The sequence below is a fragment of the Accipiter gentilis genome, chromosome 10, assembly GCF_929443795.1.
Source record: "Accipiter gentilis chromosome 10, bAccGen1.1, whole genome shotgun sequence".
NCBI classification, from domain to species: Eukaryota; Metazoa; Chordata; class Aves; order Accipitriformes; family Accipitridae; genus Astur; species Astur gentilis.
The window spans coordinates 12,376,510-12,391,794 of NC_064889.1; the positions used below are offsets into that span (position 1 = coordinate 12,376,510).

At 39.5% G+C, this 15,285-nt stretch overlaps 1 protein-coding gene across 1 annotated transcript in view; it reads left to right on the top strand.

Annotated features, from left to right (window-relative positions):
* MYO5A (myosin VA) overlaps positions 1 to 15,285 on the top strand; it is a 105,298-nt gene that overhangs the window by 83,519 nt on the left and 6,494 nt on the right. The window contains exons 29-38 of the mRNA XM_049812438.1: positions 953 to 1,053; positions 1,619 to 1,699; positions 3,637 to 3,835; positions 5,422 to 5,496; positions 7,446 to 7,539; positions 10,281 to 10,427; positions 10,828 to 10,982; positions 12,986 to 13,075; positions 13,818 to 13,968; positions 14,815 to 15,097. Coding sequence (XP_049668395.1) covers positions 953 to 1,053; positions 1,619 to 1,699; positions 3,637 to 3,835; positions 5,422 to 5,496; positions 7,446 to 7,539; positions 10,281 to 10,427; positions 10,828 to 10,982; positions 12,986 to 13,075; positions 13,818 to 13,968; positions 14,815 to 15,097 — 1,376 coding nt within the window. The remainder of the gene's footprint in view (positions 1 to 952; positions 1,054 to 1,618; positions 1,700 to 3,636; positions 3,836 to 5,421; positions 5,497 to 7,445; positions 7,540 to 10,280; positions 10,428 to 10,827; positions 10,983 to 12,985; positions 13,076 to 13,817; positions 13,969 to 14,814; positions 15,098 to 15,285) is intronic.

The following is a 15,285-nucleotide window of genomic DNA, read 5'->3' on the forward strand; positions in this document are numbered from 1 at the left end:
GCAGGTGAGATAGAGCAGTTTTACTGTGTAATAAAATAACAGTAAAAAAATAACAATTGTTTCATAAGGATGTTGGGAATAATTCTTTGAGGAGCTTATATATTTTATTGGTTTTCGTATTAGATAACACAAATCATACTAGGCATAGAGACCAAAGCTCCAAAATTTATGTCCACAAAGTTGGTATTGTAAATACTTTGCAAAATTTTACTTGGGAAAATAACATTTGATTGTTTTGAAAGTCAAAAAGAAAAGTCAGAATTCCAACTCTTATGTTTATTGGAGACCTGTGGTTCCATTGTAATTATTCCACAGCAATGACTCAGATCAGTCTGACTGAGGTGACTGTAAACATCTGTTAACTATTTCAAGTTTTACTGAAGAAGAAGCAAAAATACCATAGTAAACATTCAAAACGGAAACAAAATGGTATTATGACGATATCGAACTTAAAAAATCTCAAGCCCTTGTAAATTACTTCCTGCTTCGCCAGAGTACTTAAAATATAGGAAGTGAGGAATAGACCTTATTTATGAGATTTGAAAGACTACATGTAATGCTGTGTTTAAGAAATATTAATAGAATTGAGCTTGCAAAATTATGCTGTTTCAGTTTTAGTATTGGCAGCTGTTCCTGGTAATTTGAAATAAAACACAAATTTGTCATTTCATGAAATTTATTTGGTTCCTTTTACGTGATGAATAAATGAAAGGAGGTTAACACATGAACCCACCTACTAGACTGATATTTGACCATGTTGCATGCATTCATTTTAAAAGATACACCAAATGGACATAGAAATTATGGATCAACCTCCTGCTTACGTATCCATGCTAATTTTAATGTGGCTACTCAAGGATTAGTGTTCCATGTGGGTAAAGTGACAAAAACATGGATTCAAAGAACAATTGCATTGTTAAATTTACCCTGGAAATCATCATTCTTTTACCAGAATACCATGACAGATTCTACAATCCTCTTGGAGGATGTACAAAAGATGAAAGACAAAGGAGAAATAGCACAGGCGTATATTGGACTGAAGGAAACAAACAGGTACAAGTTCTCTTTCTTTAATCTATGATCAGTTGGGGTCACTTGGGGTCTGGTATGACACACTGCGTATATCACATTCAGTAAGTTCCATCCATCTAAGTCTAGCTACTTAGAGAACACTTACAGCTGGGGTTATAATTTGATTTGATTAGTATAATTGCTGTATGCAATATGTGAAAGGGTTAAGAAACAATGGGGAAACGCAGAATCAAGCTTTTCCTGGATTTACATCTTCTTAGCCTTTAACTGCTACTTTGCTCAAATTGAGTGCCGTTCCCCATGCTGATTTGTTACCTTTTGTCCAGTAGTGGTCACAATAACCTGTTGTAATGCATTTATTGTAACAGCATGAAATGCTGTAACCAGTTGGGCTAACACCGAGAACTGAATTTCGTCATTAAGAAGAAATACGTATAAACAAGAGAAGTAATTTGCTAAGTTGTTTTAGGGCATTTTTTGTTTCTTTTTTATAGTAACTGTATTTTAGTGTGTAATGTCCTTAACATGTCATCTCATCACCATCATGTATCTCTCTTGTATTTTTTTTAAACACTTTTCTTGAAAGGCAATCTCCCCAGGACTATCATATGCTGAATGAGGATGGAGAACTTTGGCTGGTTTATGAAGGGTTAAAACAAGCCAACAGGTTACCAGACTTCTCAGAATGGTTTTTTTCTTCATTTGCATCTTCTTTTCTAGCTAACTGTGCCCCTTGCTATGGGTTTGCTTTAGCTACAGTATCTCTATTGCTTTAACAGTTAGGAAAAAATTCATCACAAATTACACAAGTTAAAGAGTTTCCTCAAGCTTTGTCCCCAAACCTTTCTACTTGTCAAGTTTTATCGTTTAAAAAGTTAAGATGGTGCAACAACTAATACATTATTCATAAGAATACTTGTGCAAAAATGGACTGTAAAATACCAGAAGCTCCTCAACAGGAAAAAATTTGTAGCCATGTATTATTTGTCTGCCTTTACGTTGGGTATCAAAATTAATGTCCCTTACAGATTTTCAGCCTAAAGAAGTACAATCATTTTAGTAATTATAAAACTATTGTTTGAGTAGCTTCAGCGTACTCTTAACTTTCAAATAGCTATGGGTCTTGCTCTCCTTGTTGTGACTCAAGTTCAGTAAATTGAACATTCTTCTCCCACATCTCTCCATGCCAGATTCAAAATGTAAGACACAAAATAACCAACAAACAGAAGTCATCTTTAGTTCATCATGGTGCTGTTCAAGCCTCAGTGCAATCACTGCAATCTCTGCAAAGACTGCGTGCTGGTCACGTAATGGGCGAGGTTCACCTTGCTAGGAAATGGAGTTCTGGCTCTGTGTGCACATCTGGGCCCCGTATCCATACATGTGTCCCAGACTTCCAAAATGGTTCCTAGAACTGCACTGGCAACTAATTCAACAGATAGGCAGTGCTGATCTTCTTCAATATACACAGTTGGTAGCAGTAACTACAGAAGGAAGTATTTTGCAATGAATGCTACTAACTAAAGTCTTTCCTTTTCTGGTGCTAACAAATTCTACAGCTAACATTGCTCTGTAAGCCTGCGAAGATCTAACTTAGAGCAAGTGTTCTGCAGAGCAGGTGTGAGACTGTTTGCTCTGCACCTCTTCGTTTCTTGTCCTAGCACTGTAGAGACAAGAAGCTTTATGTTAAATGGCGGAGCAATGCAGGTAAATTACTATTTGCCCTTGCGTGCTTGATCAGTCTAGTTACTAATAAGTGTGCCTGCCTTATGCATATTTAAACCCTGAAAGATTGTCTAGTTGAACACTAGTAGTCACTAGTAATGTCATTTCCTCCATGTGCGTATGTATGAAATGATGAGTCAGAGCACTTGGACAGTGCCTTGCAAGCAGGAGTAGATCCCCACAGCACTGCTTGGAAGGAGGCTGGTACGTGTTATCCCCATTTCACATGAGAATTTGAGACGTGATGTGCCCAAGGGGAAAGAGTGAGTCAGTGGTGAAGGTAAAATAGAGCTCCCGGATCCCAGTCCTGAGTTTCATTCTGTTGTTAACCTTTCGTGCACTAATGACAGCCCTCTGCAAAACTTTGGTTTTAATGTAAATATAAAGATTATTTATGTGCATTTGCAATTAAATGGTTTCTGACTGAACAGAGTTAACTCTAAAAAGATTTTCCTTTGTTAATATTGCAGGGTCCTAGCTTAAGCAAACACAGTGTCTTCTTCATCTTACACAGTTTGTTTGATTTGATTAGGGGTAAAACCTCTTTAAAAACCCTTTAAAAGCAGTGACAATCTGTGAAGACTTAGCATTACATTTATTGCCACATGTTCTTCAGTGGCACCGTACACAGTATGTGTTCAATCACAAAGGAAATGCAAAGCAGTGTCACAACTAGTTTCTCTCCACTTTTTGATCATGCAAGCTTAATTTAATTAGAAGGCATACTGAAGGGTTTAAAGAGTACTCTGCCTTTTTCATTTTCTTTTGCAAGCCATGTCTAATTGTTCCTGAGCAGCAGCTAAAGCTTTCCACTCCCTCTGAGAATTGGGGATGTAACTTTCTAAGTGCGTTCACACAACTGTTGCTCAACTTCTTCAGGCTGCTGGAGTCTCAGCTTCAGTCGCAGAAGAAGAGCCACGAGAACGAACTGGAATCGCTGCGAGGTGAGATCCAAAGTCTGAAGGAAGAAAACAATCGCCAGCAGCAGCTCCTAGCACAGAATCTGCAGCTGCCTCCAGAGGCCCGCATTGAAGCCAGTCTACAGCATGAGATCACCCGGCTGACTAATGAGAACTTGGTAAGGGAAATGATGCTGCAGGAGCAGGCTAGGGGACTTACAGTCCTGCTGCGCCTCTAAGTTCCTATCAGTTTTCAGATGGCAGACTCCTGTAAAAAAATTGTGTGAGTGCAGTGGGGTTTTTAGTAGGTGAGCTGATGGGAGAGAGAGACTTATGATTGCTGATGAAGTAATAATGTTTCAGGGAATTCGTTCAAAGTTTGTGGCACGGAGAAAACTCCTGAGTCCCAGCTTTCAACTGATCAGTTTAATCATCGCTAAATAGAATGCTGATATCCAGGGAACTCATAAAAAAGATTGGTGCCAAGTAGTGGTGTTTCCTCATATTAGTTTGTTTATTTTGTTGAAAAACTCTCATGTAGTTCTTCAATTATTTAATGCCACTTTTCTTCCCATTTCCTCCCTCCCTGCCTGAAGCTACACAGATAATCCACTGTGTTATGAGCTCCAACTATTCAGTATGTTTTGAAGAAAGAAATACTTCCAGAAAAAGAAACTTGGTTAGAAGTCAGTTAGCTAATAATTGGTATTCCTCGTTTATTGCACAACATTTTTGTATGAAGGAAGGGTAGGGTGAAGCTCCTTACCTCCGCAAAGGAGTATGTTCATCATGTTCAGGCTAGTTCATTCCCGGGGAAATTTTCCGGAGAGGCCCATGTTGGAATGTCATTGGCTTATCACTGTTTATTGGTAAAGGGAACCGTGCTACTTCAGGAAGAAAAATCCTAGCTCTGAGTGTCATTGCTTCCTCTAAACAAGCCAAGGTGTAGTCTTTCCTGCTTATGTATGTTACAGAAGTTACCATTGTCGGGCTCTTGTCTTAGTACCAAAGGTTTTGAGGAAAGCATCAGATAATTCTGCTAATAGATGTTGGAAAACTGATCGAAAGTATGTTGTAAGTTTGCCTCAGCAGCAGCTGTCTCCCACTGGCAAAGGTAAATGGCGAATGTTTCCATCTCTCACAGCTCCCTCCTGCTGCTTAGTCATATGTTATGATTTTGAGCCTATTTTTTTTCCCCCCGAGACCTACTCATCACATTCTGTGTTCCCAAGACAACACAGTCATGTAGTCATGTAATTACATCCCAGAGGAGTTCTCTTTATTTTCAAATACAGTGAATGTAATTTTACTTGTTAAATATAGACTCATTCCTTGCTGTTTCACTTCTGATGTTTGAGTATTGCAAGTCTACTCCAAGTCTTGTATATGCTTCTTTTCCACTCCTAGCCCTAGAGTGGAAATAATTTACAGGCTTTCCAGATGTGACATTGGAATTGCAGTATTCACAGCAACCCCATCTTGCGTAGCATAAGAAAATGTCCTGTCCAGATTCTCACAAAGGTTATAGTCCAGGCTTTCAAGGTATTAGTACCGCCCATTTTTAAAAGATATGACTGTTCTGCAACTCATCTACATCAGCTTCTTTCTGGGAGAGGCTGGCGTGAACACCACAATGAAGGACTAAATTACCTAAAAATTAAAGATTCTTGATCTTGTTTTAATCTGATTTAATTTATATAGTGCTTACTGAAGTATCAGTGTCTCAAAGGGAGGGGCAAAAACAATCCTGTACCTATTTTTACAGTTTTGTGAGGAGTTGTATGCAGATGATCCCAAGAAGTATCAATCGTACCGGATTTCACTTTACAAACGGATGATTGTATGTAGATCATGTGAATCCTGTTTCTCTGTTGTCTCGTTTGCTGTTTCTGGAGCACTAATTGAAAAGCAGGCTGCCTCCCTTTCTTTCTTTCAAAGGAAATCCCCTGTGGAGAGCTTCACAATGCCAATTACTTCCCTCACTGCTTTTTTTGTTAGTCTTAGTGTCCTCTGTGTAATCTGTGTCTCTTTTTGATGCACAGTTTTGTTACTAATACAAGTCTTGCGCTGTGAGCAAAGCAAGTTTCTTTTTGAATACTACTTAATACTGCCCAGATAAAGGGTACGTGATGCAAAAGATGCTCCATTTTCAGAACCACTCTTTGCTTTAAAACTTTGATACATTTAAATTCAGTTCAGCAAAATAGAGGACTGATCATAAAGATACTTACCAACGTGAATAATGCTTGCAATCCAGCCATAGCCTGAATTGGTTCATAGATCTCTTCACAGTGCCGACATCTGGAATGAATAAATCTATCAGAATCAAAATGCATAACCTTTTAATATTTTTAAAAATGCAAAATATGAGGGATAAAATTGGAAATAATATTTCCATAATAATTAAAGATAGCACCATATGTAAACTTGAAAGAATATGATTTATGAGATTCTGAATCTTAATGAGATGTGAAATCTGGTCAATTTGTTTAGAGGAACCATAGAAAGAACTTTATTCCTCCTTATGTATTTGTTGTTCAGAAATCACATCCCTTCCTTGATACATTTGAAACAGTCTTTTGGACTTACATAAATTTTTTTATTAATTTCAGGAGAAATTGTTATATCTGACAGCAAGTATATTGTGTTACTAGCAGGATTTCGGTTGTAAAATTGAACACTGCTTTGAATATGAAGCATGGCAGCATGGCCTTGATTCTGTTCTTTCAACAGGCCTAATATCTTACTGCTCAAATATATTCCATTGTAAACTCTTTACTACATGATTAAGAGCAATTTGTGCCTAATTCTAAGTTGTCGCCCATGCTGCACTAATATTTTTCAATACCTCATGGGAGGTGTAGTTTCCCAGGTGATGCTTTTGATACAAGGAGCTCATGGTCCCTTATGTTTTTACCAGTGCCATGAAGAATCACACTTGAAAAAGAGCATTTTTCTTTCAAGCTGCTTTCAAACCCTTAACCTGGAATGGCTTTCAGGTTTTTTGAGCTTGAGGTTTTGCTTCCTTTAGAAAGACTTCCCTTTTATTAATTACATGATTTTTTTTTTTTAATGCACTACCATAGATCACAGAATTATTCAAAAATAGATTTCTGGGGAGTGCTCCTTTGAAAGAAAAATACAGGTTTATTTCAAGAGTAGGACTTCAGGTGCTAGATGTTGTTCAGGTACAGAATAAAAAGATGTAAGACACCAGTTTCAGTGTAAGGAAATGTGATGACACCAAGCAATAGGGAAATGGCAGAGCGTCACAAGAAGTGTTATATGTTTGGATGTTTGATTTTGGTAAATTTGAGTGCAAGTTATGGTCTTTCTGCAGGTCTCTCTCTTATTGTCTTATAAAATGGATAGGTCTGAATAATGAGTTAGTCCTGAAGGCATGAATAAATGATGTAGAAATACAGGGTAGCTGTTGAATAATAAAGAAAATTATTTCCGCAAGGCATTTGGAAGAGCAGGGAGGAAGCGTTAGGGAGATGTGTTGGCAGCAAAATGTCTTCTGCTGTAAGAACTGACCTAGTTCTGAGTGTCTGCAGAATATACCTGCCTAAGAGCTTTGCCTTTGTCATGCTGCACATAACTTAATAATATTTGCGATATTTGGCTTGTGTTACAGGCAGCGTACCAGCTTGCAAACCTCAGCCAGAGGATGGCACCACTGTTCAGCTTTCCTCACTGCCTTGTAATTCTAACAGCACCGGTTTTGTCTCTGTCACACATTATGGGATTTTTCTCGTATCTTAATCGTTATCTCATTTTAATTTATAGGATTTAATGGAGCAGCTTGAAAAGCAAGACAAAACTGTTCGCAAGTTAAAGAAACAGTTGAAAGTATTTGCTAAGAAGATCGGTGAACTTGAAGGTACTTCTGTATTTTGAGAGAAAGATTTTGGTTTACTTTTTGTGATCCCTTTGTCATCATATCCATCTGTTTTAGCAGTCGGGAGGGCATGAGGTCTGCAGTAGTGTCAGTGTCTGTTAATTTATTCCAGAAACAGGATGTACGCTCAGTGCTCTGTGTGTTCTTTTATAAACCTTTAGAAGATTTGTTGTATTTTAAAGTGATGAGTACAGAACATTGGTGTTTCTCTGAAGGTGGAAAACATTTGAACATAAAGGAATGTTACCTGGGCTGTTTGTGTACTCAAAGACAGTATCTGTTTTTCTCAAGACAAAAGCAATACTAAATATGAACCAGGCAGAAATAATAGACCCAGTTTTCCTTTAATGTGAATTTCTATATCACTGGAGCAAAGAATGCTGAGACTGTCTTTCTCCGCTTGAGGATTCCTTTCAGAGCTGCTGGCCAAACTTGAATATGAGAATGCTGAGATATGGACTAAGTTAATTTTATTTTTATGGGCATCAGTGTGATTTGCCTTGGGATCTTAGGACTGGTGAGACTGAGAGCTTATCATATCTCTGTATAAGTAAAGAAATTTTAATTGCTAAAAACAATTAATTATGTTATAAAGTTGAAGTATGAATTTGTTTTTAAATAATCCTGGTCCTAACCTTTCAGAAGCTTTTTATGGTCATCTGCTTTTTCCAGGCTTACTGCCTAATGAATTGTTTTATTGAGTACTAAGATTGAAATCAGTGACTGTGTAGTCTTCAGTGTTTCAGTGTTTGAAAAGAACAGGGATACCAAGTTAAACCTGGATTAACAGGAGTATATTACCCTTTAGTTAGTGGGAACTCTCCTTGAGCTCCAGGTTGGATTTCTGCATTTTCTACCCCATTTGACAGGTGCATACATTTAGCACGCTTACAGGATGTGTAATAGTTTGTAATTGCATGCAGCAACCTAATCAGGTGGAGCGTAGGTGTTGAGTGTGATACCGTGAGGCACTGTACACAACAAGGTGGATATTTCATACATCCTTTTGAAAAGTTACTCAAACTAAGTTTGTTTTTAAAAAGTCTTTAAAAGTCTGTCACGACCCAGACTGGACAGACCAGGGAGTTGTGTTTAATTTGAAATTCCCTCGAGCTAAATTAAGGTGAAACGACACCAAACGATCAGTTAAAGATTTTATTTATGACAGAAGCAAACTGAACTGGGGAGGCGTGGTAGTAGGTGGCAGGGTTTCTCACAACAGGAACTGGCATAAGACTACCTCTGTAAACCGTGTAGCCCAGGGTAACCATATACATCGATTCAGGGAATAAGGAGACCCCTCCCGTCGAGTCCCAAGGTTCAGAGCAGACCCCCTTGCTTTCCAGACTCCTCCTCAGAGAAGGGTCTAGGGGCGGCTGGATCCACTCTTAGTCTCAGACGTGGTCAGTGGTTTATATCTTGAAACGGATGAGGTGTAGGGATTGTGGGAAAGGAAAAGGAAAGAGAGAAGACAGAGAGAGAAGGAAGAGAGAGAGATTTCACTGGTCCTGGGTCCACCGTTGGTTCAGTCAACCGAGGTGTCCAGTCAGTCGAGGGGTCCAGTCCCGGTGGGCTTGCATCCCCAGGGCTTCAGTTTGTTTCCTTTTATCATCCTTGCCTCTCCTTCAGGCGGGCACCCGAACTCGTCAGGCTAATGAGCAGTTTGTGAGCCTTTGGTCTTGGGGGTCGTTTGGGGAGTAACTTCTCCTTGCCTGCAGACATGGCCATTGTTTGATCTTTGTATCAGAACAGGGAGCTGCGCACCCCCCCAGCACGCCCTCCCCCTCCTGTTGCTGCTGTCTGAGCTGATGGGCTTTTCACCTTGGCTCCTTGCCGTGCAGGGTTTGTCTTTAAGCAGAACTTGCCCCACCACAATGTTTGAGACATTAACTCTTTCAGTCTCTCACAGTAACACAGAGGTGTTTTGTCTGTTGCTGAACAGAGCTTGCACAGTGTCAAGGTTTTCTCTTTTTTCCCACTCTGCCCTCTCAGTAAGCTGGGGGGTGGGAGGGCACATGGGCACGCAGCCCAGACAGCTGACCCAAACTGGCCAAAGGAATATTCCATATTCCATACTACCTAACGCCAGGAGCCAGAGGAGGGCGTTTTTTGCATACAAGGTAGTTGTTGTTTGGAGGCTGGCTGGGCATCGGCCCCCCTGTTGGGGGGTCGTGAGTGATTGCCTTTGCTTTGCTCCCTCCCACCTTTCCTTCACTTATTAAACCATCTTTACCTCGACCTGTGAGTTTTCTCACTTTTGCTCTTAATAGTCTCTTCCCTGTCCTGCTGGAGCCAGTGTGGGTACTTGGCTGCTGGTAGAGGTAAATCTACCACAGTAGGCATGAAGCTTGAAAAATACTGGCATTTTGCAGAACAGTTAACAGTGACCTTTGCAGTATTAATCTGGGATTAAGTGATTAACAGCTATCGCTTCGCCTTTGTGCGATAAAATCTGGGAAATCAGCAGTAAGGTTGTATTAATGGGTGCTATTCACACACTTCCACTCTTCTTCAAAGGAAGAATGCCACCCCGAGTTATATTTATCAACAACCTGTCTTTTTGTTTAATGGGAGTTTTGTTGGAAAGTGTTATGCTGAACCAAAGAAAACATTTCTTACTTGTATATGCTGAAGTTCTTCCTTAGAAATGTCATAGTTTCCTCTGGTATGCATTGGTTTCACTGGAAAATATTATATAATTTCTTTCCATTTCCACTCTGAAGTGGGCCAGATGGAGAACATATCACCTGGACAAATCATTGACGAACCTATTCGTCCAGTTAACATTCCACGGAAAGAAAAGGACTTCCAAGGGATGTTAGAATATAAGAAGGAAGATGAACAAAAACTTGTCAAGAATCTTATTTTAGGTAAGCATCTTCTTTCTCATTTGCAGCCTCTGCTCCCACACACTTTGAACAATGAATGATAAGAATGCAGAATTTGCATTATGAAATCAATAGCTTATTTTGGTTTTGACACTCTTCAGTTTATCTAAAATTCCTAAGTGTCTATTGTAATCTAATCATCCTTCCTGATCAGTATAGTACATACTAATGTGTCTGCATATTTTTTTAGCAGGCAGTTATCAGAATGGAATAAAAAAATTATATTTACGAAGAGAGGGGCTCTTCTTAGTTTTGTTCTTAGTTTTCACCGGCCATGTATAGATACATATGCACTATTAACTGGGGAGGTTGCGATTACCTCATATAACATCTCCCAATGACTTTACACTTAACAAAACAATGTGTGTTTGTTTCTCCCAAGAGCTGAAACCACGTGGGGTAGCCGTCAACCTGATTCCAGGACTACCAGCATATATTTTGTTCATGTGTGTACGCCATGCGGATTACCTTAATGATGATCAAAAAGTGCGGTCATTGTTGACTTCCACTATCAATGGCATCAAAAAAGTGTTGAAGGTTAGTTAGTCTGCTTGGTTTAGAAAAATGTTAATTTAAAATGTGGTTTTGATTTTATGTTAGAGGAGTGAGGAAATGGCTTTGAATGAATTGGCTCTGGATTTCTGATCAGTAAACTCCTCCCACTGACGTCACAAAAAAGTTGTCTTAACAACCAACAAATTGCATTGATAACATTTTATCCATATAATACCATAGATGCTTTGAATTAGTGGAAAAAGAACTACCTTCTTTTTATTTTGAAGTCTTCCTCCTCTGAACCTACGCTTATAAAGTTTTGGATGTAGTCAAAGTTTGCATAGTGAGTCTTTGTTAATTGTGCAATCCTCATGAAGTTCAACAAGGCCAAGTGCAAGGTCCTGCACATGGGTCAGGGCAGTCGAAGCACAAACACACGCTGGGCAATGAGTGGATTGAGAGCAGCCCTGAGGAGAAGGACTTGGGGGTGTTGGTTGACGAGAAGCTCAACATGACTCAGCAGTGTGCATTTGCAGCCCAGAAAGCCAACCGAATCCTGGGCTGCATCAAAAGAAGCGTGACCAGCAGGTCGAGGGAGGTGATTCACCCCCTCTACTCCATTCTTGTGAGACCTCACCTGCAGTACTGCGTTCAGCTTTGGGGTCCCCAACATAAGAACGACATGGACCTGTTGGAGCGAGTCCAGAGGAGGGCCACGAAGATTATCAGAGGGCTGGAGCACCTCTCCTATGAAGACAGGCTGAGAGAGTTGGGGTTATTCATCCTGGAGAAGAGAAGGCTCTGGGGAGACCTTATAGCAGCCTTCCAGTACCTAAAGGGGGACTACAAGAAAGCCAGAGAGGGACTCTTTAACAGGGAGTGTAGTGATAGGATGAGGCATAACAGTTTTAAACTGTAAGAGGGTAGATTTAGATTAGGTATTAGGGAAAAACTCTTCACTGTGAGGGTGGTGAGGCACTGGGACAGGTTGCCCACAGAAGCTGTGGATGCCTCATCCCTGGAAGTGTTCAAGGCCAGGTTGGATGGGTCTTTGAGCAACCTGGTCTAGTGGAAGGTGTCCCTGCCCATGGCAGGGGGGGTGGAACTAGATGATCTTTAAGGTCTCTTCCAACCCAAATCATTCTATGATTCTTCGGAACAGTTAATTAAAATGTTTCATTTGCAGTTTTGGTTCACAGATTTCCTCATTTGATTCACCTAGAGATTACATTGATGATAATATGTTACTGCCTAAAGTCTTTGCAATGAGTTGGCTAGGAGAGTTTAGGCCAGGGGTATCTTGAAGGCATTATTAAGACATAAATATGCTTTATGCTTCATGAAGGTTTTTATTATTTAAATAAGATGGATGTGCTCAAAAGCCAAGCATTTAATCAAGCTACAAGTTTTGAAAAATGTTTAGTAAGCAATCCTGCAGGAGCGTAGCTATTCATAGATATTTTTGGACATTTTTAAGTGAATGGAGCACATGCTATAGAGCTCTAGAAATTTTAATTACTCAACATATACTAGATCCTGTGTTCTTTGGTGAGGAGGGTTTGTTGTTTTGTTTTCTGTATCAGGCTGCCAAAACGGTTATGATGTAAGTGACATTCATGAAAACTGAATTGTTCTCTGCTTTTCCTCCTGGGTCTGCATCATTCCCATCCTCCCCACTGGGCTCTTCACAAGAGCCATTGGGCCACAGAATGGGTGTTTTGGGAATACAGTCGTATTGCCCTGTGATTTCTGCACAGAACAGTTAGGATGGGTCTGTAAAACACAGAAAGATCATATCTGTGGAGGAAATCATATTCTGAAAGTTCTTGAAAAATACTACTGAAAACAGGGATGGTGTTTAATGGTATTTTGCCAGAAATCTTGCTTTTCTAATACGTTACTGAAATACACAAAAGTTTTGCAAAACATCAGAATCTAAGTAGCTATAAGAAAGTGGATTTGAAGTGTTTAATTGCTTAGCTAACATTTTATTAGTTTACTCCTCCTACCAGTCTTTGTTGAAATGTGTTTGGTTTTATTTTCAGAAAAGAGGTGATGACTTTGAAACAGTATCCTTCTGGCTATCTAACACCTGCCGATTTTTGCACTGTTTGAAGCAATATAGCGGAGAAGAGGTAAGCAGTGCTCCTACTCTGGTTTCTTTTGCTCTGCAATACTACTGAGAACATTGCTCTTAAACAAATTCCTGTAATATCTCAAAACTAGTCAAAGTGTCTTAAAACGGCTATACTTTTTGGAATGATGGTGATGACATCAGTGGAAAGCAGGGGGAGGTAAGATTTGAACCAGCTTCCCTTATTGCAGGCTGGGGTCCCAGAGGCTAGATGACATTGTGCTCCCAAAAATGCTAACTCAGATTAAGTAGAATCTGGCTGCTAGCATTATGTTTAGTAATGGTTCACTTCACTGCCTGTGAAGAAGGCCATGTTAGGTCTTTTAACGATAATATGGCAGGCCAGTTTAAGTTTGGCAGCTGTGGTGTGCCGAATTCCTTTTTCAAACTTAACTGGGCTTTTGGCCATAAACGGCCAGGTGAGAACACTCATGCTGAAGAGGGAAGGGTCTTACCTGCCAGAAAGTTGGCAGAGTTTGTTCCTGTGTCAGATGAAACTTGAAGTTTCAAGTCAAGGAAGCAGATGTTGCACAAAACACAATTGAAAAGCAAATCCTACCATTAGCCTCAATCAGAAGAAGTTCCAAATTAAAGTTTTGAGGGTCTCTGACTATTATTTTGAAAGTATTATTTGTCAGTTGCATTAAAAAAATACAAATACTGAGTTTGGGTAATATTATTGTGTTCCATTGAAGCATTAATTTCTGTTACAAGCATTCATTTCTGATATTTTATGAATTCAGGGGTTTATGAAGCATAATACACCTCGTCAAAATGAACACTGCCTCACGAATTTTGATCTAGCTGAATACAGACAAGTACTGAGTGATTTGGCTATTCAGATCTACCAACAACTTGTCCGAGTGTTGGAAAACATTCTGCAACCAATGATTGGTAAGGCAAAGTTGAATTCCTTAAACTTCACACCACAGTACCAAACGGAAAATTGTGATGGTGGTAATATACTGTATCTTGTAGTTCTTCCTAGCCAGTAGACTTTCATTAACAGTTCTTGTGGTATTCTGTTTATAGATGACAAGGACTATGCTGAACAGGTTGGATTAGAGGGAAAAAGTGAACTGTGGCTGCTGCTTCTGCCAGTAACAAAACAAATCAATATACCCTGTTCAAGCTTGTCATATATCATGCATTTACAGGAAGAAACTGTTAGGACAGTCTGATATTTGCTGCCCTGTCTGTTGGGAAATATCCCATGGAAAAATTAGACTTTATTTACATGAGAACTCATAATTAAAATTAATATGGAGAAAAATGGTTTGTTGTTATTACAGACAGCAATTAGCAATGAAATAGCTAGCAGGGATGAAGATCACATTCAGAGATATTTTTTTCATTAAAAGTACTTCTCATTTTTCTTGTCAGACAGTACTCTCACACAAATTTTCACTAAGCTTTCTGATCACAACATTTAGAAGAATGGAATAGCTCTTGGTTTGCTAACTCTGCTGCTCATATGACCATGGGAGGAAAAAAGTATTTTGCTGAGCTAGAGTTAGACTTTCCTTTCAAACACACATGCTGGAATCTTTGTAAAAACCCTGTAAGTTTAGATTTTGCAGAACATAGTGGGACACAGAATTGCTGGAAATCATGGTAAAGTGTGGCTAGCAGAAAGCCCAGCCTGCTCTTCCTGTGTAAATACTGTTTTGCTGTCTTCCACAATATGCTTGCATATCAGCAATTTTCAGTCATTATAATAATGTTGTCAATCAAATGCAGTTTCAGGAATGCTGGAGCATGAGACTATCCAAGGTGTCTCAGGGGTGAAACCAACAGGGCTGCGGAAGAGAACATCCAGCATTGCCGATGAAGGAACCTACACTTTGGACTCTATTATTCGGCAGCTGAACTCTTTCCATTCAGTGATGTGTCAGCATGGAATGGATCCGGAGCTGATCAAACAGGTTGTCAAGCAGATGTTCTACATCATTGGGGCTGTAACACTTAATAATCTTCTCCTGCGCAAGGACATGTGCTCGTGGAGCAAAGGAATGCAGATAAGGTGGGAGAACTCGTGTTACACTTTTCTTGAATGTGCTGCTGGAAATCTTAGTGAACTCTTGACACTGCTGAACATCATTTTAATGGAATAGCAGAGTATACATTTTGAGTACTTATTTTTCCACACACAAACAGTTGCAGATGCTGTTAAACTGATTTTGTGAGGTTCAGTTAAAAAGAGTTTGGTTA